Source organism: Anas platyrhynchos, chromosome 18, assembly GCF_047663525.1.
Source record: "Anas platyrhynchos isolate ZD024472 breed Pekin duck chromosome 18, IASCAAS_PekinDuck_T2T, whole genome shotgun sequence".
NCBI classification, from domain to species: Eukaryota; Metazoa; Chordata; class Aves; order Anseriformes; family Anatidae; genus Anas; species Anas platyrhynchos.
This window is the reverse complement of record NC_092604.1, coordinates 4,266,804-4,294,782: the sequence shown is the minus strand read 5'-3', so window position 1 is coordinate 4,294,782 and position 27,979 is coordinate 4,266,804. Positions and strand designations below refer to the sequence as shown.

The window sequence follows — 27,979 nt, the reverse complement described above, 5'->3', positions numbered from 1 at the left end:
CCTGAGGAGCTGAAGCCCCTGAGGAACTGAAGCCAGAGGATGAAGGAAACTCCTCTTGTCTCCCCTGAGATGGGTTTAACAGTAAGAATGGTCTCAGAGGAAGAGGTTCTAGACCAAGTCTGAATCTAATGTAAGTCTGTATTCAAGTGCATACAGATAGATGCATCCTGAGTAAAGTACAGTCCATGCAAACAGAAGATACAGGTTTAATTGCACTTTATTTTTCAAGAAGTGAAATGCAAACCCTTCAGGTTGTCTATCTGTATCAGGAAACAAGAAGTGGAATGTGTTAATATTAGTCAGGACCTGCACTAGGACACTGCCCCAGAGAGTGTTTATGCTCAGACCTGCACATGGGAAGGGAGCCCCAGAAGGTCAGGGTTTCACACCCTGTCACTGTTCAGCACTGAATAATTATTTGTTCTTTGATTATTGGAGCAGCTTTCAAGGAAACTCAAGCTAAGTTGACCCTGTGACACAAGTGGCCCCATGGCTGGCTGTCTCCCAGGCTTTGGGCTCTAAGCTTGGCCATTTGCCACAGAGGGCAAGGAAGGGACAGGGACCTAACAGACTGCTACACTAATGCACAAGAACACCCAGTACTTTTACTGTTTTTCCCCAGGAAAGTGGCATTTAAGAGGGCATAGATCAAACTCGCTTTGGAGAGGACGAGAAAATTGTGGAAGCTAGATGTTGGCAGAATTATTTTAAAAACTTCAATTTGTGTTAATGGAAGAGGGTGGTGGTGCTATTTGTTTTAGAGACACTGTATGAACTGCTTCTACTAAGTTTCATCAAGTGCTAGTGAGCCTAGAAATAGAAGTGCTGTGAGAAATCCAGCTTGGCTGCCCAGCTATCTGTCCTCACTGCTCTCCCCTCTAGCTTCACCTAGACAGAAGCTACAGGAATTTACACCCCAACCCCTGGCTGCACAGCAGAGCCCAGGTCAGGCTGGTTTATACATGTCCAACCACCATCAGGTTAACTTGTGCTATGTCCATCACACCTGAAGCAGCGACAGAGAAAAAGGCACAGGAGAGGGGTTTGGCTGCCTACAGTAGCTCTCTTCTCTGGAGAAGAGCATATTACACATCTGCATTGCTGCTTTCTCTGGCAGTGCTGCACAACCCAGCAGAGAAAACCTCACCTCTGCATGCAAACAGAGAAGAGATGAGCTGTCCGCACAGGCTGCGCACTGAATCACTTTCATGAGGCTTTGCTGAGCCTCAAGCTCCTCTGTAAGCCACAGCTGGGGATCTGGCTCCTCACAACAGCAATTACCAGGTGCTACCTGTGGGCTTGGAGCATTGGCCCAACAGAGCCTGACCTCCAGTACCACTAAAGGGCGCCTCTGCCCATGTGTGCTGCAGCTCTGAACATACAACAACAGCACCGACCTGAACCTGGCAGCCCCTGGAGTTTCCAGAAGCTGCCTGTGCAGAGCCTTCAGCCTCCAGGAAGCATTTGCCTGCATCTCAGCTGGATCTCCCACCACACTCTGCTAAGCCTAAAGAGATGAGGTGGTGCAGAGGCGTAGAGCCTAACACTGGGGATTAACAGGAATATTCCAAGATCATCACTGGGGAAGGAGAGATTTTTAGTCTGACTTTTATGAAAATAGTTACCTACTGCAGGGTCCTGCCAAACTCGTTCTTCTGAAGCACTTTACATAGTTCATATTTGCATAACGTTTCAGATTAATGAATCAACGGTTCACAGAAGTAGGACAGCAATACAAACATGCAGTGAGACTGGTCAGCTCCTGCAGCTTGTCGCACGCTCCGTGCATGTCTGTCAGGTCAGAACAAAAGGGTCTGAGTGCCCAAGAGTGCAAACCAGAGACACTTGCTCTCAGGCCCTGTCAGCTTGCAGTACAATAGCCTGGGAAGTCCCTGGTTGTTCACAACTGTCCCACATCCGCAGCTTGTTAAGTGCTAAGTGCACAAGGAAGAGGCCATGCCCAGAGGAGAGGGCACACAGGCTCACCAGCCAGTTCTTCATCCCAGCCAGTCCAGATCATCGTCGTCATCATCAGCAAAGAGCGGAGCAGGAGGGGGGCGTCCCTTCATGCTCTGGAAGTCAAAACAGGGAGAAATTTGTCAGTAACAGCTTCCCAGTAACTAGTAATTGCTATGCAGCTCTGGCTATGAGATCTCATCAATTTTATGGGGCCTCATTATGTTTTTTTGTATTTCTCACATGATGAATGAATCTTCCAGGAGATGCCTATAGCCTAAAGGGATAGGAGAGAGGAAGACTAAAAACCCTTCAGTTAACCTGTGAAAGTGTCCTAATGTCATGCCAGCAGGAGTTTGTTGTCACTGCCTCAGCCCATGCAACTCCAAGCTCAACAAGAAACAAATCCAGACACTGAAAATTTATACAGAGAATGCATCAAAGCTCCAAGCTCAGCAGGCAGGAGCCAGTGAGCACCCGCTGCCACAGAAAGGATTTTTCATGGAAAATGAATTAGTTTAGTGGAGTGGAAAGAAATACATACCACTTCCTCCTCATCCTCCTCTTCAGAGGGAACTTGAGGCTTCAGTGGTTTATGAGATGTTTTAAAGAAGTTGTCATCCTCAAAGAGGCTAGAAGAAGACAAAGAAAGAACAGTTTACTTGCAGACTATGGGATCTTAGCTTCCTTTTATATGTTCTATTAAGAATGACCTAAAAGCCTCGTCACCCAGACAAACCGCTTAGTGTTTTGAGGCACGTGCTTTTTGCCAGTGCAGGACAGTTCAGTAACGGGACCTGGCAGCCATCTGTAGCAGATCCCAGAGGAACAGCACACCCCCTGCACTCAGCTGGGAATTGTTCACAAGGGATGATTGCAACACCACCTCCACCCAGCTGCCAGCTCCTTCTGCAACTGCCCCCACAGACTGTGCCCCGGACAGCCTGCGCTCTGCCAGCAGCCGGTTGTGCCTCCCAGGACTAGCACCGTGATGGCACTGCGGCCCTGCACGCATGCTGTGCCAGCCACTGGGGCTGAAGCCCTCCCTCGGTGCTGCCACACCAGTCCAAGCTGATCAGCAGGAAGACAGGACTGTGGTGACCCCTGCAGTCATACCTTACCTGGAATCTTTTTGCCCGGGGCTGGAGCTCAGTTCCTGCTCTCGTGGGATTTCTCTGATGACAGCTGAGCTTTTCTCTGCTGTGGATACTGAAGCAGGCTCCTGGTCAGAACTAGCTCCATCTGACAGGTCTGTGCAGTTTCCTCCTTCACTACTTAAGGGAGGGGGCTCTAAGCCTCCCACAGGCTCCTCTGCCTTCTGCTCTGCAGATGGCTCCTCTGGAAGCACAGCCACAGCCACATCCACTTCTCCAGACCTAGTTTCTAGAACAGAAGGCTCTGCAACTTCTGCCTGCAAAGATACTGTGGAGGGACTGTGTTCAGTCTCAGCTTTCTTGATGGGGCTGCTCTCCTGCCTCTGCCCAGATAGGACGAAGTCCTCATCCACCTTGGGAACAGGTTGTTCTGCAAGCTCAGGCTGCTTATCAGGATTTAAGTGGGATTCTGCTCTGGGAGAGAGAGACTCCTGAGGGACCTCCTCCTCTTCTGACACCCCGTTGCTCTGTGCTGTCTGCTCCTCTTCAAGCATTCTGGCCCTGGCAACCAGAGGTGCAGATTCACCTTTCTGGTCACACACTGGGGAGCCTGTGCTCACTTCTCCAGCACCAGCTGGGCAAGCAGCACCCTGTGCAGGGCTGTGCTGCGCAGACTCTTTGTGGTCTTTCTTTGCTCCAAGAGATCCCTCCAGCCTCCCTGCTCCAGGTTCTTCTGTTTTACCGTCACGCTCTGATTTCTCCTGCTGTTTGTTGAGTAGCTGCAGTGTTACAGTCTAAGAAATTGAATAGGAAGAGTGTAGGTTATACACTAGACAAGCCATCACAGATCCCTGTATGTTCTACTGCTGGGCTGTTTAGCCACTCACAAACTTCTGCTTTAGCTATTTCAGATTCACACTTTGTTTTAGCCAAAGCCTTAATTTCTCACATTTACCACCTCATATCTCTTATTGCTGTCGTACCTTAATAGTGTTCATGACAACACCCAGAACTGTCCTGCCACTGTATGTCTCTTCCAGTTCAAATTCACCCCGAAGAGACTGAAATACCCCATTCATTATTTTCTTTACCTGGAAAAGAGAAAGAGGGAAAGAGATACAATTCACTAACATGTGAAGTACTGGATTCAAGAACAGATACTTCTCCAGGCAGAAGACCAATAAATGCAAGCAAACACATGTTGTTTCAAACAATCCACTACTTTTCAAATCAGGAATTCCAGCAGCAAAACAGAATGCATCATGTCATTTAATTCAGAACCATTACCTACACAGCAAACCCATTCCTCCAAAACGGAGGCAGGTTGTACAAACCCAAGGCAGACACTTCTCCCTTACTACTTCAACTTATTACTTCAAATTTTCAACCTAAACTTAAGATTTAAGGTTTTAAACTAAAAAAGCAACAGTGGTCATCAGGAAGATAGTGTCGTTTGCTCCTCTATGGACCCTATTACCAGAGCCAGGGTGCTTTTTTTAAATGGAGAAAAATGCAAAGAAAATGGTAAGGCTGTTTTTTTTTTTTAAATCTGTTTTTCCTTCTTATCTCTGCTCAAAGAGAAATAATTTGGGTGTAAATAGAATAGATTGCTCAGTAAGGAGAAATTTTATATAATCAAACTCACTTCTTCTGTGAAGTCTGCAGGTGAAGATCTATCCTGATCCTTCTCCAGCTCTTGGATGCGTTCTTCATAGCGAGCCTTCAATACTGCTGCATCAGACTGCAAGGCTGAATACTGCCAAAGAGAAACAAAAGTTAGAACAGCTCCATAATGAAATTCAGTGGTAAACGTGGTAGACTTTTTTTTTTTAAAGTGTGGGGGCAAATTGCTGAGTGTAGACTCAAAAGCAGGGCTTTTATAGAGTTGCAGAAGACTTTATTGAAAGTAACACCACCAAAATAAAGAAATCCAAATATAGCCATGCACAGACAGACACAGCCAAATCCTTGGAGATGCACAACCAGCCATGTAATTAACTCTTCCAGTTCACATAATACCAAGAACGGGCACAGCATTATTAAGATGCCAGTGAAAGAAGGGCTAGGTCTCATAATTTGGCCTGTTCTGATTTGCTAGAAGCAATGCAGAGATTTTCCTTCCCTCTCATATTCCTGAACTTGTGTTCTTGTTATTTAGAACACGTGGCCTGAGGCTAATCATTACTGCACTACAATTTGCAGTCAGCTCCTATGTTATCCCCTTTACCTTCTCTTTGATAGGCTCCAGTTGTTCTAAGCGTTGCTGAAGGTCGGACAATTTTTGCTCCTCTGCTTTTTTCGAGTGTTTTAGAGCCCCAAGCTGAAAGACAAGAACTAGAGCCTATCAGTTTACAGCCCTTTTCAATATCACCAAATTCAAGACTATTTCAGTAACTGTTTTTGAGCAGAAATATAACTGTATAGACAAGCAGAAGAGACTATAGGTGTTGCTTTAGTGTGTCAGCATTGACATCTCAGCCCTAGCTCACTCAAGGGTTGCAACAGCCAGCTCACCCACCCACCCACCCACCCAGCGTAACAGATGCAAGTCTGGACACATCCTGTGGATTAGATCAAATTCTGCAAGCAGTCAAGAAGTTAGAAGTCAAGCCACAATCAGGTGGCAGAGGACTTGGTTACAGTCACAGGTTATTCAGCATTGTATTCCAGCAGTAAGGAACAGCCCTTTACCTTCTCTTCCAGCTGGGACACCTGCTGCTGCAGGGAGTCTCTCTGCTCACACACCTCCTGGTACTGCCTGGCGTGCTGCTCCTTGGCTGAGGCCAAGGTACGTTCACATTTGGCTTCCCACTGGGATTCCAGCTCTGCCTGTATGAGCGATAGCTGCCCATCACGTAACAGATTATTAGAAACAATCACACTTCATCAGTATTTGCATAACAACTGGCTGAAAGCTTAGGGCCCAAACAAGAGGTGGGAAAACAACATCTTCTGCTGTAGGCTTCAATGCCTACACAAAGGCAGCAGCCATCCTCAGCTCCTGCCCAGACCTCTCAGAGTTCAATTCCAGCCACAATTCTGCAGGCTGGCCTAAAGGGCTGGCCCAGACTTCAGGTCTCTTGGTGTATTTCTAAGCAGTCTTCCACTCATCAGCAGTCATGTGTTGATCTTTCTACTAGAGAATGAATTTGAGGTCTCTCCTTTCCTCAGATTGACATTCTCTTTAAGACAGTCTAAACATGGTGTGTGCCAGTCTGCATCACTGCTGCATCAAGACTTTGCAGCAGAGTCAGGAGCCTGTGACTTGAGTCAGAGAATGACTGGGACCCAGCAGCCTACTCAAATCATGCCTTTCGTTAGGGAGACAGTGTAAATCCTGGAGTCAGAAGTAGCGTCAAACACCAAGGACATTTCAGATAGACAAAAAAAAGTGAACCCTATGTTAAAGTTCACCTTTAAAAGCAAGTGGCTAATGTTTTCATTCTTTCACTACCCGAGCAGTTTTCATGACTATTTTCTACCTGTAGATTCCTTTGAGTTTTCTAGACACCTCCCAGAGAAGCTCCCACAACTCACCTGCTCTGCTGCTGCCTGGTCAGTCGAAGTCCTCGCCTTTTTCAGCAACTGTCGAAGCTTGTCCAGTTCCTGCTGATACGACCTGCGTATTTCTTCCATCTCTTCCTCTGCTTGAGCTCTCTCTGAAAGGGATTTCTTCTTCCTCTCAGCAAGATTCTGCAATATAGAAGAGGACTCGAGCATAGGCCAGACCACACAAAAGTAGCTTCTCTTCTTTTTGCATAAAGAGCTTGTTTGAAAACAGAATCAAAACAAAGCTGAAATGTATTTTATAGATAGGAAGGTTACCATACTGTCAGGTAAGTAAACAAAAAGGTGATGTAAACACGACAGAGGATCCACCAGCACAGGGGATCCTTGCCTGCAGATGATTCACTTAACCTACACATTTACAAGCAAGATCAAGCTGTGTGTTTTATTTTTCTAAGTATAAAGCTGAAATTGTGAACCTCTCTGCGAGGCTGGCACAGGACATACCCTTTCAAGAGTCTCCTTTTCTACTTTTAGGTCTGCCAGCTCTTCTTCCAGTGCAGAAATCTTCATGTCCAGGTGTTTACGGCTCTGCTTCTCAGCTTTGAACCTAGTCTGAGTGTCCTCAGAGGCTTCTTGGAGCTCTGCAAAAAACATGCTTTATCGTGGGTTTCAGCACTACATGTTTCAGATTAAGGCTGACTGAAATGAACAGTGCTTCTCTCGCACAATGAGAAGATGTATGGTTTCTATCTGCAGCAGGAACCTGAATTTATTAGGAGCTTCTTCTGTGACACGGGGCTGTTTATGCCTCAGCCTTCATCTGAACTTTTTAAACCAATAGAAAATTTAGCTCCTCTAAGACTAAGATGTTAAGACACCAAGGCCAAGAGCTTGCTTATACAGAAGACACCCCTGCAACACACTGACTTCGTCATCAATTCAACTCACTGTCCTGTTAGCAGCAGCAATGATGCACCTACCCTTCAGACATTTCAGTGCATTTATATTCTTTGATACCCTTCTGACTGATCCTAGGGAATGCAGGAATAAACATCCCAGAAGAAAAAAAACGTATAACTTACAGAAGTGGAAGAAGAATGACATTAAGGAGCTCTCACAGAACAAGCACAAGTCTTACCTGCTAACTGTGCTTGCAGTTTGTTGAGTTGCGTCTCATGTCGCTCTGCATCCTGCAGTGCAGCAGAGAGCTGTTTCCGCAGGTCCATTTCCTTCTTTTTGTGGGCAGTCAGCTCCAGTTGCAGTTGGGAAACCTGTGCTGTGGCAGCTGCTAACTCCTCCGCAACTTTGGCCTGTATCACAGAGCACAGAAAAAGGGGAAAGAAAGAAAATAACAGGGTACAAAAGCATGAGGAGGCACCAGAACTGTTCTCACAGGAAGAACTGTGAAGGTACAGAAGACCTTCTCAGGGCAAGCGATGGGATCCAGCGCCTAGAAGATACTTCCCTGTTGAGGAGGCACTAATAACCTTTAACTGTGTTACCGAGAGTCATTCAGCTGTAACCTGTCCAGACTGACTAGAGAGTTACATTAGGCCACCATCAACCTCATCATATTACATCAGGGAGTTTTCCCAGGAAAGCTTAAGCATATTTTTAAGAGTAGTACCAGTGCTGGTGGCTCTGTTCAGAGTTGTCATTCTATGACAGTATCTACTCACGTAAAAGCCTGGACTGGAAGATCTAATTATTCTCAATAAGCTTACAAATCATTGAAAAGCCCCACAACATAGGCTTATTCCAGCTAAATAAGCACCTTCTCTCCCAAGCACACAGCATGTAGTCACCTTGAGGTACCTGCATGTGTAATGCTGCCATTTTGGAGCATGGTTCTCACAGTAATTTGTTAACCTGTTTAAATTTAGTATTGCTCAAAGTCAGTGACTCATGGAAAGCCAGGTAATGATAGAGCTTGTTAGACTACTTGCAAGAAACATGTTAGGAGAGGCTCAAGTCATCAAGACAGACACAAAAGTTATGTTCCCGTTCTTGTTGTGTAGCATACAGAAGATTCAGAGGATGCTCTGCAGAGACAGAACTACATCTGTCAGAAAATCTCACTTGCTGCAGGGAACACCTGAACAGATTGTATATCTATGCTTATATTTGAGTTCCTAACGGGCTTTCATGGTTTTTAAAGCCAGTAAGTTCTCATGAAATGGAGTTTCTCTGAGACATCTCCATGAGAGAACTAAAGACTATGACCACCACCTTCTGGCAGAAGAGCCATAAGCAAAATGTTTCTAAACATGGCAAAGATGAATATGTGCTGACTTCGAGAGCTGGGATTCTACACCATTAATTTTTAAGAAACATTTTGACAGAGACTGTCTAAAGACAGATCTGCTTTCTTCTTATGTTTCCATAAACATCTCATCACAGTTCAGGATATCGACTTCTAGCATGCTAAAAACAATAAAACCCCACAGCACATCTAAAGGTTATTTTAACACTTGCTAATGTCTTTAAGGACACACAAAGAAAAGTAAAGAGGAAATTCTATGCCAGAAACTATTATTAGACCTACGTTTCTGCAGTGAACACTTCATGTCTATACTAGCTCAGCTCCAGCCTCCAACTTTCAAGTAGTGAAAATATTATGTGATCCATACCAGATCTGATATGATCACATCCTATTTCTCCCATGGGGGAGGTGAAATGAGCTGCAACGTGACAACATTCTTCAAAAGGGCTCCCCAAGAAAGAGGGGGCCAGTGGCTACGCTGCCAGCTATAAAGCCTTTCTCCAAGTGAAAGATCTGTGCTAATTTAAGATCTGAGGCAATTCTTCTAGCCAGTTCAAGAGGAAGCTGGGCTGGCGCTATCTAGGGCACAATTAGCTATCATCTACACAGTCAGCAGACACTGCCTCACCTGGTCCCAGCCCCGATCCACTGGCAGCATGTGCTAGGAAGAGAAAGCAGCGACAGGAAACAGGAAGAGTTAAGAACACAACTTGAAAGGCAGAGACATTCATCATCATCATCAGAAAAGCTAAATGCTTCGTTACAGGAGCCTGATACATGCCAAAGAAGCACTTAATTTTTTCCAAGGACTGTAAAAACTTAGAAGAGGTAGAAAAGCCTGGCTTAAAAGAAAGAATCTAAAGAGATCCTTACAGATACATCACACACCACGTGGATTAGAGGAGCAGTCAGCAGACTGGCAGTCAGCAGGTCCTGCACGTGACTACCATTTTGTTGCAGTAGAGAGTGTGGAGCACTACCAATCGTTACAGAACATAAGCCTAAATTGAAAGCTGTGACGTGCTCTGACAGGGTCAAGGAGCTATATCCCCAAAGCAGCAAGTTACTAATACTTCTTCACAGAGACCCTGTCTACAGATGCCTGGCCTCTATTGTGAAATAAATGGCAAGTTCCAAATTTTTACGTAAAGCACAGATAAAACGGTTTGAAATTCTCTTCCTTCTCTTACCAAAAAATACTTGTGGAACTGTCCATAGCAGCAGTCACAGAACACATTATGTTAGATAAAAGAAAGAGGAAGGAGCACCAGGCTTCAGATTTACAGTCAGTCCTCCCTCAGAGCTAGGGAAGTTTCTCTAGTGCAAGTCATGGCTTGTCTAGTCTAGTCTGAAGTCTATTCATGTAGTAGTATTGTCACCTAGACAGTGGACTGCTCAGTCACTGCAGGTGACGTCCAAAAGATTCCTGAAGATTTTATCTTATACTTCTAGAAGGCATTCTCTCCCCAAGTTACTTTTAATGCAAGCAGAATGTGATGCTCATTTACAGAAAAGAATCTTATTTATTGTTTCAGTCTGACTTGGTTAGAATCTCTTACACTCCCAGTTAAAGGTGTTCAACCTGGGCTCTCAGTAGAAAAATACAGTCGACCTTCACCTGCTCATATCAGCAGATGTGCATCAGCCATATATTACTTTATTTTTACCTTACAGACAGACTTGTTAGCACACTTTTGGAAACAGCTGTTTCCATCACACTTAGATGCACCAAGTCATGGTTCTCATGCAGAGCAAACATTTATTTATATTTGTACTGGAGAGATGCACAGCTCAGCCTAGTATAATTTTAAACTGCTAGAGAAAGCATAGAAGACACCATGCAATTAAAGAAGTAACAGGTGGCATACCAGGGTTAGGCTGTTATGAGTGCACTTCACAGGATAAAAAGTTGATTTAACTGGTTTAAGAAGCTCTCTCTCGGTAGCCTCTTACTCAAAAACACAATACTTTATGCTAAAGACAGTATTTTTTGATTGCTATAAAATCATAGAATATCAGAGTTGGAAGGGGCCCATGAGAATCATCAAGTCCAACTCCTGGTCCCCAAAAGGACCTCCCAAAGGACCACACTAGCATAAGAACACAAAAAATACCTTATTTAGTCAACTCTACAGGATTATTTGGAAAAGGATCACATCCTAAGCCAGACCTTCACCTGAACAAAAGTAGGGTGCTCTTTTACATCTCCAAATATCACCACCTAGCATAAACAGGAATTTAGTTTTCTTGTCTCATTAGACTCATTCGAATCAGTATATGTAAAGAGGAAAGGTCCAGTGCCTGGACTAAAGCCCTAGTAGGAAACTTTTCTTATAGCTATGCTCAATCTTTATGCCAGTTAAATAGAAGAATAAACCCTTAGAAACTCAGCACAACTAAAAAAGTGGTGTGCATTTTCAGCCAAAGCCCCACAGCACGCACAATATCTCAACATGTTGGCCATCCACCTATGAAGTTAAGAGACACTGTTCTTTAACTAAGAATATTTAAGCTGTAAAAGCACAAGGATCTAAATGCTCTGTGCTGCTTTTATCATGAAAGCCATTAGAACATGACAAATTTTTTTCAAAACATCATTTGAGAACTGCAGTGGCCTTGCAGAAGATAGGACTTGACTAAAGAGATTTCAGCAGGTTTTACTGCAACAACAAGCCCCCTTCCTGGCTGCTGACAGAAATCTATGCTGTCACCATGGTTTTACCTTCTCTTGCTCTGCATGCAAGACTCTTGCCTGTGTGTTTTCATTTGTTGTTTGCAGTGAGTGGTTCCTCTGCTCCATTAGCAAGTTACTTTGTTCGACGTATCTGTGAACAGTTGTAGATGGAATGAGCGTTTATGTAAATAAGTGACATGGAGCAAAAGGTGATCAGACAAAAGGCAGTACTTCAAATCAGCTTTCATTAATGAGGAGTCCCAGATGATTCTGCACGATGTCCTGCACCAAGAAGTTATCCTGAAGTGGAATGGGTGTGCCTGGCTTTCAGCCCAGATTGTATCTGTTCAGATATGTGTTCCACTTCTGATACTAGCCTAATGTTCCTACCATACAGTCAAGATTTTTGAAAATCTGGTAACCACTGGCCTCTGCTATTTCCTTGAAGAAGTTATTCTCCCTCTTAAACTTAATGGAATACAACACTGGAACTTAGAACACAGCTTCCTGTACAGCTCTTTCTGTTTTACTAAAAGGCTAGCAAAAGCAAAATATCTCCTAGAAGCAGAGAAAGCATGCTCATAGATGAAAGCTCAAGATCTTTCCCTCTTACATATTCACATTTACTGTAAATCCTAACTTCGGAGATACACCCCGCAAGAGATACATCCTGCAATGACAGACAGAAGGCTAAAAATAACATATCAGTACAAAAAAAAAATCAGAACATCTCCATCCTAGAGAAAGGACACCCCCCAGTTATGCCTAAGCGCGTGTGAGCTAGATACCCTTTGTAAATGCAGACACACCATATCCTTTCGCTCCTTACCTCTGATTTCGCTCAATCAGCTCGCTGATCTTCTCATTCTGCTCCTCAATCCGACTGCTCTTCTCAAATATCTCTTGCTTCAGTCTCTCATTCTCCTAAAGTACAGCTTAACATGAATATTCAACTTTCTTGAATATTCATACTTAACATGAATATTCAACTTCATTCAGGCTTCCCGGCAACACTGCCTAAATCTTTGTCCTGTACAAATGGAATAAAGTGGTGAGGCTTATCACCTCCTGTGGCAGTTGCAGGCCATCACAGAAAGGCACCATGCAGGAATTCAGCAGGAATCCTGGAACAGGACAGTGATTGCCAAACCATGTACTTGGTAATATTGCATCTGGTTGGCTTTTTCACCCTCAAGAAAAAAAATACTGTAACGCTGCTGCCTAGAAAAATTATGAAGCAGAGTAGCAAGGAATAGAAGTAGATGGTTCTTGCAACACTGTATTTCCTCTGTGAAATTCCCTTCTGCAAGACATGCTGGGTTAAATACATACCAGTTTAAAAAGAGACTGAGTTTCTTTCACTTGAACTCTCTGTCAAGGGCTATTAAATACAAACATATCAACTCTGGCTCCTGGAGTCCCCAAACAAACTGTTGGAAGGCCAGAATAGCACATATGTGCTGTGATGGAAATTGTTGCATAGCACATGCTTTTCCCTAACCAGTTGGTTTTGGCCACACAAATAGAATACACGGATGGATGTACATTTGTGCCAAACCAGTATAGGTATCCCCATTAGGAATAATACTGTAGGCTCCAGTTCATAGAGTAAACAGTCAAGTAAGGCTGCCTACACTTACCTGGATTATGCGTTGGATGTTGCTCATGATCATAGAGGCTTCCATAGTAACAGAGGAAATACCAGGCAGTAGTGAGGTGTTACCAGCATTTTGTTTCTTCAACTCCTCCACCTGTAGGGATAAATCAAGCCAGATGAAATGAATTTATGGATGCAGATAAGAGTCAGACATCTGCCATTTCACCTTTCTGTCTGATGAGCTCTAGGGCACATGCTACAACATCAACTGTGACATCTCCTGAAGGGCTCTGAAGCTCTCCAAACAAAGTGCATACGATGTTTAAGAAAATAAGCAAAACACCTTCCCCAAAGCTAGCATTAACTTTGCATAGTAGCTGAATTGCTACCACTTCAAGGTTTGATAATACTGGATACTGGAATTTTCATTAACTTAGGACATGCTTACAAGCTTAATGTAGGCATTTAGAGTCAACTCCCCAGACTACATTTGGAGAGCAAATTGCAGCAACTTGTAAACAAGCCTACGTCACACATTACCTTTGCAGCCAGATGATCCATTTTATCTACGACTTTGCTAACAGCCATTCGGATTTCAGTGTTATGTTGCCGAGCTTCTGTCATCAAAAAGGAAGTAACATCCCCAGGTGCTTGAATGGAAAGGAGAGAACTGCAGTCACAAGGGCAGAGTGTCTGCATATATACATGTGTGTGCCAAAAGCAATGTTTAGCAGTTTGCAGCCTATCAGATAGGATGACTACTACTTTCCTCACTGGACAACAAAACTGCCCTCCCCACTACCCCTGTCAGCCTAGCATTTCTAAATAGTTATTAGAAACTAAACAGTTGTTATTTTTACAGTTATATTCACAACTGTAAGTATCAGCTATAGAACATCTTTAATAACATATAAGCTTGGGAATACACCTAGATATTGCCTCCCCTTTCACACTGCTCAAAGTTCCTTAAGCTAAGAAAGTGCATTTACTGGGAAATATTTCCCCTTTATTGGTACTAAAAATAAGGACTTGTGAAACAGTACAGCATTACAGACCGAGTAGAAATGTATGTTAGCATTGCTACCCAGATCACCATTATAAAGAGCTCACTGTTGGTATTAAAAACTTCTGTAAAGCATGTACTTTTTAAACATACCTTGGTAAGGTGCGGGATACAGCTGGCCTACAGGCTGGAGCTGAGAAGCAGATGTAGCAGTTTGGGGGTAAGCAAGTGGCATTCCTGGATATGGCTTGCAGAACAAATCAACAGATAAGAATATATTGTGATATTTTTCCCATTCATACTTAAGAGGTCTTCATGTCTTTTTAAACCCCAAAACAAGTATGATATTTGGAAAACAAAAAAGAGTATGGAGCAGAAAGTCAAATTACATAACTGTCATAGTAAAGGAAAAAAAACAAAAAGCACTCTTCTTTAAAGGCTTAGGTATGTGTTCATATTACAGCTTAGTAAGTTACTGTTTTTGCTGAAGCTTAAGACAAAGCATGTTACCCTGTATTTGTGGCAGGCAAAGACTGGCACAGAGACAGCTCACTGGATGTGTGGTACTTTGAAGTTGTGCTAACTTGAACATAAGAGTACTTCTAGGTAAGGCTCATGAAGTGCAACACAATTTGACTGCAACTTCCCTTCTCAGTGCTCATCAGAAGCAGCCAAATAGATTGAAAAATGCTAGAAGTACTTCACTCATTAACACATTAAACACCTATCAGTTTACTCTCTCAGGAAAGCAAAAAGAGTATCTTGAAACTTGGAACAAGTTGTATTAAGATTCCAAAACAGGGTTAAACTTTCAAATAAAGTTTAAAGAAATACATGCAAATTACTGAAGTTAAAGCTTCACTTTAATGACTTGTTTCTATTTACTCAGAAAAGTTCATTTTTTTCTTGTTACTTGCCACAGCTTCTGCAATTTCAACATGAGGAAAACAAAGCCGAAGCAACACACCAGTTTCTTTCTTTATGTACTGTTTTTATTCATTATCAAATGTTTTCTCAATCTGTGCCTTTTCAAAATAAGTAGTTCTTCTGCATGGTACAGACCACTGTTTGATTTCCAGAACCTCCCAAAAATAGGTTAAATAACTAAAAAGTGTATGCTAATAAGCCTGGATTTGTACTTCATAGAACTGTTCGTATTATGGCTTTGTTCCAAGTCTTCACTATCTGCTGTGAAAAAACACACCTAGTGTGTGTTAAGCCCCTAAGAAGTTTCCTTGTTAGCAAGCAGGTCACATCACTTAGCAGCAGTGGCACCACAAGCCTTTTAAAAGGATTATTCTTTTGCTGGATGAAAATTGACCTGCAAACATATTAAGTGCGCAAGTGAGCTCTCACAGGAAAACAGACCATGACTGAGGAAAACCTTAACTAAAATACTGTAGTTTTCACCTGCCCTACAAGTATTTGGAAGTTTAAGTCACTACAAAAGCTGATATTGAAGAATTCTTAGTTCAACTTTAAGAAGCCATCAGCATACAAAAAGCCTTTCTAATCAAAATCTAAGAGGCATGTGACTGAAATCTGAGAATGCCAGATAGTCACAGGAAGCAGCCTGGGATTCTCAACCTTGCATGCTGCTACAGAATCCTTGCTCCTAGCAATGGAGAGGACAAGAAGGAATTCTAGGAAGAGACAGAAGCACTAATATTCTTCTCAGTTTGATTTTGGTACCTGAAAGCCCTGCGCTCCTCCAGGCAGAACTGACTGGGGTTGGATTGTTGCAGGTATTAAAGCAGCAGAAGATACCGGAGGCATAGAACCAGATGCTTGAGGTACTGAAAGGGAACAAAGAAATCCAGGACATCAGAAAGTAGGTAGAAATAATTTACCTTCTCATGGTTAAAGTTACTGAAAAGACAAAAAGTTTAACACAAGCCTGCCTGCAGTTTTCTGAAAAATCAAATTCAACCAAAGAAGAATTGTTTTTCACAGAAACTTTGCTCCTAACCACAAATTCCATTTAGACAAACTTTTTCCACTCAAAGGTGCTCTGAATCAACTGACACAAGACGTTACTCAGGCTGACTCTGAAGACTGCTCAGCTGACCAGTAGCTGACATTACTACCCTATCATGGAGAGGCAGGTCAAATCCATACCAGGACTGCTAGCCTTTTAATGCTCTTTGCTATTATTTCCATCATTTTCAAACAAAATTATTTTTCTGTCTAATGGAAAGTGATTTATAACTGTTTCATTTACAATCCACAGAAATCATAGGTGTCCTAGAAATCTCAGTGCCACCCCAGTACACACAATGACAGGGTGACAAGGAAGCTCACACTTTGCAGTGTGGCTGCTCTTCCTCAAGCAGTGTACACAAGATGACAACGTAGATGCATTCCAAGGACTTCAGTACCATACTTTATGAATTAGTCTACCTATGGAGCTTTGCATCAGCAACTCTTAGTGGAAGCTATCTACCAGTTCCTCCTGCAGTTCCTGACAGCAATCCTCTACTCAAACAGCCCCTGTATTTGAAGCCTGCAACAAAGGTAAATTTCTCTATACAAAACCCAGCCTCACCAGCATATTACCTTGTGGTGACACTGTAGGCAGTACAGCATGAGCTGGCTGTGATGGTCTCATGGAAGATGAAGCCACTGGCTGCGGTGCCCCTCTCTGTGTATTTGGATCCTAAAAACATTTCTACATATTAAAATGAATGTTAAAGAACAAATTAACATTTTGAACTCAAGACCACTTTAGACTAGGTATTATCCAATGAACCCATTTGAACTAGACAGGAATACTGGAATAGTTAAACTTTTTTTTGCCACATAAATAGAACATGCTTTCCCTGTATAAATAGAAATTGCTATGGATTCTACTTTAAGGAAGTCACATAGGAAGCATTAAAAAAGAAGTCAAATTGAAGTCATTAATGTACCTCTATTTCTGAGTCACTGGAGTCAAGCTGACTACCTGACGTCCCGGCAAGGAAAGGCAGCATGGGCTGTCCCATTTTAGCCATCCGAGAAATTAACTTCGCCTTTGCTACATTTGGATTCTGAAAGACAATGTTTAATGTTACTTCTCCTTTGCCTCTTAGCCCAGTATTTCCAAACAAAATAGAAGTCTAATCCTGCTACATTCTTAAAGGCACTGACTTAACACTTAAAGCTCACCTATACAAGCCTGGTTCTTTCAACTTGAAAGTTTTTTTCCACCCAATCACTGACAAGCATGCAAGATAACACTACAGATTTGATAATCTGGCTTACTTTATATACTCCTTCTGGGCTGACATTACTGCCATTACATAGAAAATCCATCCCTGCACAAAACACAGCAATAGTAAGAAAGTGATGTGGAAAAGTGTTTTCTGTCAAGAATGTTGAACATCTTCCTTAATTTAGAAAAATCAGTCCTTTCTACCTCTTTCACAATCTTATTTTCATGTAGCTAAACAAACATATGCTGGGTGTCCCAATTACTCTTTACTAACAGTTTTAAATTTGTTCATTTATCTGATAAGACAACTAGCTTTGTGAATATCCACATGGGCAAAGTAACTTTGCACTCAGGAGTAGGAACTGGGACTCAGAACTGGGGCTGAGATTCATGTTCTGCTAACCCGTTCAAAAACAAGATATCAATCTGCTGCTAATAAGGCAAACATTTAAGAATATCTTGCATGACATTCACTTTATCTTCAGCAATACTGAATTCAAAATTGAAACTAACTAAGCTTCCCTATGTAGGGCTTCAAATTAGTTAGGAAATAAAACACTTACTGCTAACTGTTCACTGATTGAGTTTGACTTGGCCCGAACAGCTGGCTCCCTGAAAAGACAAACAGATGTAATATTAGACATCAATCAAGATGCAATTTAGGATCTAGTATTCTGCATTTATAAATAAAGTCAAATACAGCTCCCCCTGCAAAACTGTTTTCTTACATTTCTCCTATCTTACTTTTAGAAGACACAGCAACGTTACCTGTAGATTTCAGAATGTTATTATAAGGAAGTTGTACAGCTCTGGAATATCTGATTGCAGAAAAAAGATTTTGTCAGTTCCAGTAAGGGCCACCTGCTTGTACAAGCAATTGTATCCAAGTCGAATAACAAACTACTTATTTGTGTCAAGAAAACAACAAGCAGTTAAACTTGAAAACTATTGCCTAAAAAGGACAACCGGCCCATTTAATTAAAGAAACAAGCGTCAGTGTAAAATTTGCAATTAAACAAGTTAGCCATGACCCAAGACTAACTTACAACTTTACTGCTACCTGAGATGAGAAAGCTGTCGTAACAGTACCTACACAGCTTAATGCTAGATCTCAGTTCTACTGTAGATCAATAACATCTTTCATGTGTGCCCACTTTGATTTCTCTAAGTCTGGAAGTCAGCATTCAAGCAGAAACCATCCTGCAATACTCATCAGCGAGCATTCCTCTGCCACACTGATGGCACTAAGTTTGCACATAGAGGATTCATGTTTGCCAAGTGATGTGTTAGTACAGTATTGCTGCTGATGTTTAAGAGCATTACCATCTTTTAATGCAGCAAGTTGTTTTTAACCATGCTCCTGCTTACCCAGGCTTTGGAGGTATCGTAGATGGAGGCAATAAAGCAGTGTCTGCAGAGAAGCCATCTGAATTGGGTACTGGAGAAGGTACAGGAGAATCCCTTGAACTAACACTCTGTCCGTCTGAACCAGAGCCTTCTTTTACCAGCTTCACCTTAAGAAGCACATAAATAAGACTTATTCTGGGCTCCCCAAAAGGGTTTTTCAGCAACTTATTGACTTCTGATGACTACTCCTTTGTCAAGTCTATTCACTTCAAGTAAGAACATAAAACTGAGTTGGAAGTGATGAGTCTTTATAACTTGTCATTCCTCACAATTTTGAGATTTTTGAAAGAATTGACCCACACATAAGACAAGAGATCTCAGAACAGTTAGAACAGACATGTCTTAGTTAACAGCCTAGAGGGATTTCTGTGTTGATTTTTTTTAAATTTTAATTTTAAGAAGATATGCATCTTCCCGAGGTAGTTGGTTTATAACAGTTTCTGAGCTGTAGATCTCATGCCAACAGCAGGTTTTTACCTTGCAGACAGACGCCGCCACCCAACAACCACAAAGTAGATGTAAAATAAATACTTGAGAGGAGACACTCACCCGCCTAACCTCCACCTCAAAAACTAAAGTAGAGTCTGGAGGGACACGGCCAGACACTCCCTGAGTCCCATAGGCCCAGGCTGGAGGAATAATGAGATACCGTCGCCCTCCTTTCTTCATCCCCACCATTCCTTCTTCCCAGCCCTTCGGTATTCAGAGACACAAGAAAATAGAAAGCAAACAGCTTGATTAGTGACATTACAGTTTCTTTTAATTACTCTGATTAAGACTACTCCTCCAGTTATAGGAGATTTCAGAACACATATAAATAGCTGCATGTAAAATCTTACTTGTTTTAGAGTGCAGCATTAAAACTGTATCTTGTATTGGGTTGTAAAGGCCTATTACAAATTACAACATTAACCGAAGCATGAAGATGCAGCTTCTGACATGTTCATAATGAAATCAAACAGATACAACAATCTCTAACACAAAGGCTGTAGGCTTTTAGGTCCCCATGCAGTTCCAGAATCCTGGTTCAAGTTTTACATGTCATAACTTAAGCAGCTATCACAGATCACACTATCTTGGAGAAAAGAACTACAGACTGCATGCAGAAATTCTGCAGTTGCATGTAGCTGGCAGGGCATACAGTGGTAATTTCTCTCAAAATTCAGGGAAAGAACAGGATTCTGAGCTGTTGAAAGATCAATTCCTAACTGCTATGGTTAGAATTAGAAAGCACCCACAGAAAACAGTTACTGGCAAGGAGATTTAGAAGTCAGAGCAATGCAAATTATTAAATAGATGCCAGCATTTAACAGGGTGACTACTGCAGCCAGACAACATTAATAACAAGAGGCATAGTAAAAAAAAATAAACAGAAAAATAGCACACCTCTAAAGAGCAATTTATTATAAGTCAAATATGAATTATTCAGGTGATGGAAGCGACCTGAACAGAAACATCTCCAATTCATAACCTGATTTTACTGAAAAACTAAGGGAGTACCTGGGCTGAGAAGTTGTTACATGGTCAGTATACTCCCAATTTGACTTATAGTGGAAAAAAACACTCTAGGCAGTGGTATTATCTTTTATGAAACCATTCTACTATTTGTCAGTTGTCTTCACCTTTTCTCTCCTGTCTGGAAGAAGGGCATGGAGAGTTATTTGACCTTTTTAGTCATATGGTCTGAATTTTTGGGTAGATCTGTGTGGAACCGGAAGCTGGACTTGATGATCCTTATGGGTCCCTTCCAACTCAGGATATTCTATGATTCTGCTTCTGAGGCACAATGAGTGGGGAGAACTGTAAGTTTTTTCTCAAAATTATTTTTCCTCTGGTCTCAGGGGACCCTGTTTCTAAGTAATTGATTAAGTTACCTCTATAAAACAAAACAAACACACCCCACACCTGCTCTTGAAAATGGGAAGCATCTTATTTTCAAAACAGGACAACTTCCCAGCATTGCCACTGAGAAGGAGACCTGGCTATCCTGTGCAAATTAAGAAAACACAACACTTTGAGTGAGTCACCATTAGTGTTTCCTACCAAATGAAACAGAAAGAGCATATAAGAATCCTGATCAAGATCTTCAGTAATTCAAAGAATTGAGACAATTTTATTATAATGAAATTCCAGAAGTTCTACCTTGATGACCTTTCCAGATCCCAGCTTAAGGCGCAACAACTTGTCCTTGTTAATGTTTGAGTCAAACACCTAGAGAGTTGAAGAACAAACAAAAATCACATGCATTTCCCAACTCTTGAAAGATTCTGAACACTACTTCACACACTTCATAAACTCCTATGATTTCTTATGTACTATTTCCCTTCCTGCTACCTTCCAAAATTAACTCAAAACAGAAAACAGAGCATGGCTAGAATTTCTAGTCTATCGCACAGTACAATTTCTTGAAGTGAATGACAGCTGGAGACTGACTTTAAAATTGCTTCCAGCTTGATGGTCAGTACAGGATTGGTCCAACTAAAACACTACACAAACAGAACTGTCTAGACATTTCGTACATTGAACTCAGGCATGGGTAGCTGAACAACTCCTGTAGGAGATTAGAAGTAAGCTCTGCCATGTGTATCATTGGGTTTATGGAGATAAACATGCCAATCTCTACAAAGCAGGCCAAGAAAAAGAAACAAAAAGTACCCCAAAGATGAAAAACAGAAAGCCTTTTTTTAATTGCTAAAGATACAACTGCAGGGGGATGCAAATGAAAAACCCTTTGCTACAAATCATAGTAACAGCTAAACCAGAAGTGTTGTAAAAAAAGGTAGTGCTTTGGAATATATCTTTCGGAAGTATATCTTTTGCCTTTCTTAACAAAGGAACAGGATAGGACACAGTTGTAGAGGTCACAAAATCTATTTATCATTTGCAGATGTGCTTTATGATGTACAGTCCTCTTCTTATCCCTTCATCAAGCTGTTTCCAAAGGAGCATAAGTAGCTTCACTGGCTCTTGTCAGTGCTTTGTTTAGTATTAATGCAAGAGTACCTATGAAGTTAAAAGCATTTCAATCACCTGAACAGTAACGGAATCCCTTATTATTCTACAGTTAATTCACTTGACCTCAAAAAGGTGCCATAAATGACTAAAAAACCTTTAAAGCACCAGTACTATGACAGAGGTGGCAGGTTCCTTCCAGAGACAATCACACTCACTCACACATTAGTAGGTGGCAGAGACATCCTTACCTGTCCAAGCCCATTGTTCTGGAACAGCCAACCTGTATAGGCTATCTCCAGAGAGTCCCCTCCTTCAACTCCCTGCCCTTCTCCAAGAAGGAGATCCTGGTAGAGGACTGAATCAAGCACTGGGGAGCTGTTGCACTTAGCAATGCACACCTGTGAAAGGAAGGCTTATCAGCATCTCTGGCCATTAAAAGACAGGCACTTTCCACTATGACTCATTACAAATCTGATACATTTCTTACCAACACTGATCAAGCCCAGATTATAGCTGCATTCAAGAGGCGTTCCACACTCCCTTGTGCTGAATTTTGCTGAGCTATGTAAGAAGGAAATACCCTCTGCTCTATAGATCTCTATAGAACTGTTGGTTTTAAAGCAAACTTGATCAGAAAACCTACCAGAAATAACTGGCTCCCTGTCTCCAGGAGGCCTGTAGCTAATGAACAAACCTCAGCCAGGCTCTTCACAAACCTGCCTCAGTCACCATTATGCAAATACTCAAAGCTGAACTTCAACGGAAAAGTAAAACTTTTTCACCTTTCAGCAGTAACGTGCTCTTAGAGGTACATCTTCATTTGCCTATAGTTCAAACAGCAGGCGGCAAGTCATACCTTGCACAGAGTAAGCAGTTACCTGTTTACTGAAATCCATCGCTGCCTTTTCTGACTCAAACATGATTGACCAGTTTTGTCTCTGATCATCATAGAAGGTACTGTAATTGTTGGGTTGAACCTGTGGGAAAGGAAATCAGTCCTACGTTATACATGAAAGATGTATTAAATTAAAATAGAACATCATTAAAAAAACTGCATCCAACAGAAGCTTAAAATAAAAGCTAATGAAATTAAGTAGAGGTAAAAGAAGAATCCTGCCACATTACCACCCAAGTTCAGAATGCACAGTTTACCTTATTTCTGTACTCGTTATAATAGAAGAATTGTTATAACTGAAATACTTCAGCAAATATTACGTTCTTCATAGTTGCTGCAGCTTTAATACGACGGTTCTTTGAAGCTAGGCTCTACTACACTGACATTATCTGCAAGAAATCTCCTTTTCATAAGTTTTGATTACATTTAGACTTCCATATTCAACCAGAAGAGTCACTCAGTACTTAATCCTAAAAAATTCATTTTACCACTACTTGACTACATAACCCATTAATCTTTTAAAACACGCGTAGCACTAAAGAGCAAGATAGTAGAATTTCAGTCCAGATTTCTGAATCAGGATCCTATTTCAGAGCAGAATTCCTACCTATCAACCAGGAAATTCTGTATTGCCTAATGACAAGCTAAGAGCAGCAACTCAAAACACCATTTTTATGTAAAACCAGAAGAAAACAGAACTTCAAGAAGTTAGCATTTTAAGGCTTACAGTGTTCTATTTCTGCTCTTATCATCGGGAAAATGCTGAGCATTAGGTTTCAGAGAGGAAGCACTTCCTCACCATCATTTCCATCTGCTTGCTCAGCTGTATTCTCTCAGCCACTTAACTATGAATTATTAGCAAGAGAAATTTTGTTCTGTTGTAGAACTGCATAGCTCAAAACATTTCAGTGATCTAGAGGTACTAATACAGCTCCTAGAGCGCTTGTACTTCCCTTTGGAAATCCACTGATCCATAGAGCTCTGCAAAAGGCAGACGTAAGTCTCTTGTGCAACACATATTAGGAGAGCAGTACTCCCTGCCACCATGACACCTCTTGCTATGTCAGTCAGGTGTTTGATCTCAAAGGCTATAATCTAAGACTTAAGAAAACATTTCACACCAAACAGAAATTGATTCTGAACACCACAAAGCACTGGATGCTTTTCTAATCCAGGATCTTACCGTGAGTACAAAGCCTGGATGGATCCTTGCAGATGCAATCTGTTGCTGCTGACTGATATAAAGGAGAATCCTGTACTGGATTCCATAAAGAATTGTGCAGGGAAAAAAAAAAAAAAAGCAAAGTCAATGTTTTTCAATTCTAGTGTGTTTTGTCATATTCTGAGCCTAGCACTACAGTATTGCCAAATACAGCTTGTAGCATCATTCTTCACAGCAAAAGTACTTAACACTGCACTTAACATAATGTTGTAACACCTATTAAAGATGCTTGAAAACATGCAAGCTTTATTCCTGCAGATAAACAAAGTGGTTCAAAAATAATTCTCGTGCATTATGCAAGATGCTTCAATTAACTCCACATTTTCTCCCTGTTGCAGTATAAAAAGATGGTAAACTAACCCTTCAATAAAAAACACATGAAGTACAGGAATAATACAATGTAAAAGATGGAGTAACAGTAAGTTGGAGTTTTCAAAGTGCTAAGGAATGCAGAGGTAACGCTGCATTGACGTTTGGCTCTACTTCCCTTTCTGCACATGTAGCAAGGCTTCTTTACTCAACAGCACCGCTGCCAGTGACCTGCTCACAGCTGCACAGGTTGAAGTACCAGAAAGGCTGCCTTGAAGGGCTACCTTGCTCTCCTGCCATCTCCACCTTTCCTAACTCCCCCATGAACACCACACCTGAAAGCTGCTCAGGTCAGAGTCCCAGGTAGTAGTGTACCAAAATATTTTTTTTTTCCTCGTGCTAAAGCAGAGGAAACTTTGTGAGACAATGGGGACAGGAAATGCAGTATAAATACCAATGTAAAGGATGCATCAGAATATCCAATGTATCCTGTAAATACATCCTTTTCCTAGACACTAGAGTGTCATGCTCTTACAGGAATACTTGGGAAGAAAGGACTGGGGAATAGAGATTTTTGCTACCAAAATAACAGGACTTCACCAAAGCATCTCTGTACTATCAAACAGTCTTGCTTCATATCAATTTCCATGTGCACAGATTTATGATCCCATTGTCAAAGAGGTTTCAAGTAAATATCAAAAATCACTTCCAAAAACACATGCAGTGCCCAAGTCACTGCAAAGCATTTCAGGCTTAAGTGGAAAGAATTGTAAAAAAGAAAAGATGTCACCAAGGTAAATAACTAAGACATAAATAATCCTAGGAGAGAAGAAAGGCATAAGCTGCAGTGGAACTAAAGACCTCCAACATCAAAAGCAAAGACATTCCATTGGGCTCAGGGAAACACTGCCTCGTACCAGCGTACTCTTGGCATGAAAAATATTACTGCGAAGCGTTTCTCACCTCTTTAGTGGCATGGTTCCCCACTACAGCTGCTCCATACTTGCCTTGCTTCAAGTACTGCCCATTTGTACTGGAAGACAAGCGAGATATTCAGCTGCAGAACTGTCCCTGCCTCAGGTTTCTCTCTACTGTTGCCAAGCGTTTCTTCTTCAGAGTTCAAGTCCCTTTCCCCACATTCAAACATTAGGCAACCTTTCTTAGTTTAAAGAAACTACAGCTTCCTTGCTTGCCCACAGACTACAGGAACGCACATTGTGTAGTTTGAGTTGAGAAGTGCTCTTTGCATAGATCCAGGACAAGTAAGCCTTTCCACTCCCACATAGACAGAAGTTTACTGTTGTCATTCTATGCTCATGCCTCAGTTTTCCACAAGCAATGAGACGCAAGCATCTGACAGAGCTGGCCAGAACCAGTACAGATGTCAGGCCAGCACCCCAGGCTGCAGTTCTCTGTAAGGCAGAGGCAGAGCACTCGCTGTTCATTTAACCACATAATCCTGAACTGCAGCACAATAATGGAACTTTTCTGAGCAGAAATTTTCATTGATTTGCGTGTCTGTGAGATGTAAACGCTACCTCTATGAGATGCCTCTGCCTGCTCATCAGAAAATATCTTCCCTTATGATTAGGTCCCAGGCCTCCAGAGAAACAGAGCCTAAGAGGCACCACAGAAAGCCAGTGTTGCACTTACTATCGATAAGCGTGAACTGCAGTGGCCACAAAGACTGATGGTGCTCCTGAAGCTGCTGGGGCCACGGGCGCCTTCTGGGCCGCCTGACCTGCTGAAGAGCAAGAAGGAACCTTTTGTGGTGACACAGAGCTGCCACATTTACTGGCCAGTGACAATGCCATTAAACATTCCTCCCCCCAAGGAAACATAACTACAAAGGAGAATTTTCCAACATCACTGAAGGACACCGGTAATCCAGGCGTACAGAGAGCACTGAAGGAAGATAGCATCATGAAGCAACAGCTCAGTGAGCTGTTTGCACTGCTGTTCCTCACAAGGACTCGCTCAGCCAGCAAGGCCCATGCTGCACAGCTCCCTCCCCTCCCCTCACTCACCAGCTGCTGTTTGCCCCTTCTTGGGCTGCTTCGGCGCCGTGTACTGGAAGAATTCATTTCCCTGGCTTGAGACTGTCTGGTCCAGCCCAAAGAGAGAGGCCAACCTGGCACTAGAAGCAAAAAATGAACTAAATTCACCTGATTGACTGGGCTTTACAGGTAAGGACCACCACCAGTTAGGAGTTACATCAAACACGAAGCGCTTGCCATTAGTTTAGGCATAAGGAAGATGCCACACGCCAGGCAGCTCTGCTGCAACCGCTTCGTTTTGGGAAAAAGCAGAACTCTCAGGCAGAGAGGCTGCCGAAGCAGCACCGCCGCGCTTCGCTTGCTGTAAAGCTGGCATAAGGGACAAGTAAGGACCGAAAAAAAACACTAAAACCAATTAATTCACCTCAAAGTAACGAATGGGACTGCCTTTACGTCAAGCAGCTCACCGTAACGTTCCCGTAACAGCACCGGGCACGCTGCCGCCCGCCCCCAGCCCCCCGGTGCCGGTGGTCCCGGCAGTCCCGAGCCGCCTCAGAGCCCCTCAGGCCGCCCCCCCGCCACCCACCCGCCGCCAGGGGCCAGGAAATCGGCGTCGTCCTCCTCGGCCGCACCGAACATGGCGATGGCGGCGGCGGCGGCCCTGCCGGTGTCGTAAAGGCGGCAGCGCGCTGCTTTACGGCCGGCGCTGAGGCGGAGCCGGGCGCTCCGGTAGCGCGGGCCAGAAGGGGCCGGGGGCGGGGCTCAGCGGGCGCTGAGGGCAGGGGGCGGGGCGAGCTCTGCCGGCCTCGTGGCGGGCGCGCGGTGAGTGACGAGGCCGGGCCCCCCCGCGGCTCCCTCAGGGGGGGCGGGCGGGCGAGGGGGGTGGAGGTGCTGCCGGCCGGGGGGGGCTCGGTCGGGGTCTGGGGGCACCGGGGAGGTCCGGGGGGTCCCTAGGGGTCTTGGCGGAGGTGGTGGGGGCGGTACGGGTCGGGTATGGGTCCGGTATGGGTCGGGGGGGCAGCCCCATGGGGCAATTGGCACCCCCGCGGCGGGTGCCGGGTGTCGGAGCCGCCCGGACCGGGCCCTGCAGCGGGCACCGAGCCCCGGTGTGTGCCCGGGCGGTGCCCACAGGCCGGGCACGGCGGCCCCCGGGGGCCCTGCGGCTGCCGGAACCGCTCGGGGGCGCCGGGGGCTGCGGGGAGGAGGGCGCCGGGACCCCCAAAGGCAGAAACCCCAAACCCGGGTCTCCTGAGAGCAGAAACCCCAGGGCCGGGTGTCCCCGAGCCGGGTCCCTGCGGGGTTTGCTCGTGGGGGGGGAGCAGAGCCGCAGGCAGGGCTCGGTGCTGTGCCAGGGACACCTGCACAGGGACAAACCCCCTGCTTGTGTTGGGAACACACACACAGCCGCGATAGCTGTCTTATAAATAGTTGGGTGTTAATTGCTAATAGCACATCGTGCCTACCGGGAAGTGGCCAGTGGATGTGAACTTCGTTTGGGTGGGCGACCCGAGCTGCTGATGTGAAGGGAGAATTTGGTGCTCGGCCTCCTCCGTGGTTTCTGTCAAGTTTGCAGTAGTCAGGATGCGTATTTTAAAGAGTGCAGACCTGTATGGTTAAGGCTTAGTGATGCACTAGCATTTAATTTTCAAATGACTTAAGAACACCGGTGTTATAAGTCCTGTTGAAAATATTCATGTGTACCCAACCTTTTTTGTTGTTGTTGTTTTGTGTTTTTTTTTTTTTTTTAAAGTATAAGGGTTAATTTAGATATCAGGAAGACAGTAAGAAAGTTCTGGTACGATCAAGGGTTGCTGTCCCACGAACAGCCCCTGAGCTGAGCTTTCCCAAACTGGGATTTGGCACAGCCTTCATTTCAGTGAAGTGGGGGAAATGCATACTGCAGC

General features: G+C 43.3%; 2 protein-coding genes across 9 annotated transcripts in view; one reads left to right on the top strand and one right to left on the bottom strand.

Moving 5' to 3' along the window:
* Positions 1-199: 199 nt before the first annotated feature.
* FKBP15 (FKBP prolyl isomerase family member 15) lies at positions 200-26,822 on the bottom strand. 6 transcript variants are annotated; one of them, XM_027470572.3, is made up of 30 exons: positions 26,662-26,822; positions 26,106-26,215; positions 25,732-25,822; positions 25,042-25,111; positions 23,731-23,805; positions 22,531-22,629; positions 21,901-22,050; positions 20,840-20,908; positions 19,247-19,390; positions 18,659-18,804; positions 17,854-17,902; positions 17,007-17,126; positions 16,654-16,753; positions 15,790-15,893; positions 14,251-14,344; positions 13,635-13,744; positions 13,138-13,248; positions 12,327-12,421; positions 11,546-11,648; positions 9,452-9,484; positions 7,699-7,870; positions 7,065-7,201; positions 6,588-6,743; positions 5,742-5,879; positions 5,278-5,370; positions 4,696-4,806; positions 4,034-4,141; positions 3,078-3,844; positions 2,501-2,588; positions 200-2,072 (listed from the first exon to the last, which is right to left on the bottom strand). In XM_027470572.3, the coding sequence occupies exons 1-30, from the start codon at positions 26,712-26,714 to the stop codon at positions 1,998-2,000; spliced, it is 3,771 nt and encodes a 1,256-aa protein (XP_027326373.2). In that variant the 5' UTR covers positions 26,715-26,822; the 3' UTR covers positions 200-1,997. The 6 variants fall into 6 exon arrangements, with proteins under 6 accessions (XP_027326373.2, XP_027326371.2, XP_027326372.2 ...); XM_027470570.3 differs by having other exon boundaries at positions 5,742-5,894; positions 26,662-26,821; XM_027470571.3 differs by having other exon boundaries at positions 5,742-5,894; positions 25,732-25,819; positions 26,662-26,821.
* Positions 26,804-27,979, top strand: part of SLC31A1 (solute carrier family 31 member 1) — a 26,939-nt gene continuing 25,763 nt past the window's right edge. Inside the window, exon 1 of one of the 3 annotated variants that reach the window (XM_038164886.2) lies at positions 26,804-26,897. The gene's annotated coding sequence lies outside the window, so the exon portion shown is untranslated. The remainder of the gene's footprint in view (positions 26,898-27,979) is intronic. The other 2 variants (XM_038164885.2, XM_072025539.1) reach the window with 2 other exon arrangements.

Excerpts from the sequence above, each read along its gene's own strand:
- FKBP15 (XM_027470570.3), bottom strand. The coding sequence starts at position 26,714 with ATGTTCGGTGCGGCCGAGGAGGACGACGCCGATTTCCTGGCCCCTGGC. Across the intron at positions 7,202-7,698 it reads ACTGCAAGCACAGTTAGCAG|AGCTCCAAGAAGCCTCTGAG; the intron begins GTAAGACTTGTG and ends TGTTTTTTGCAG. Across the intron at positions 6,744-7,064 it reads AAAAGGAGACTCTTGAAAGG|AATCTTGCTGAGAGGAAGAA; the intron begins GTATGTCCTGTG and ends TCTATATTGCAG.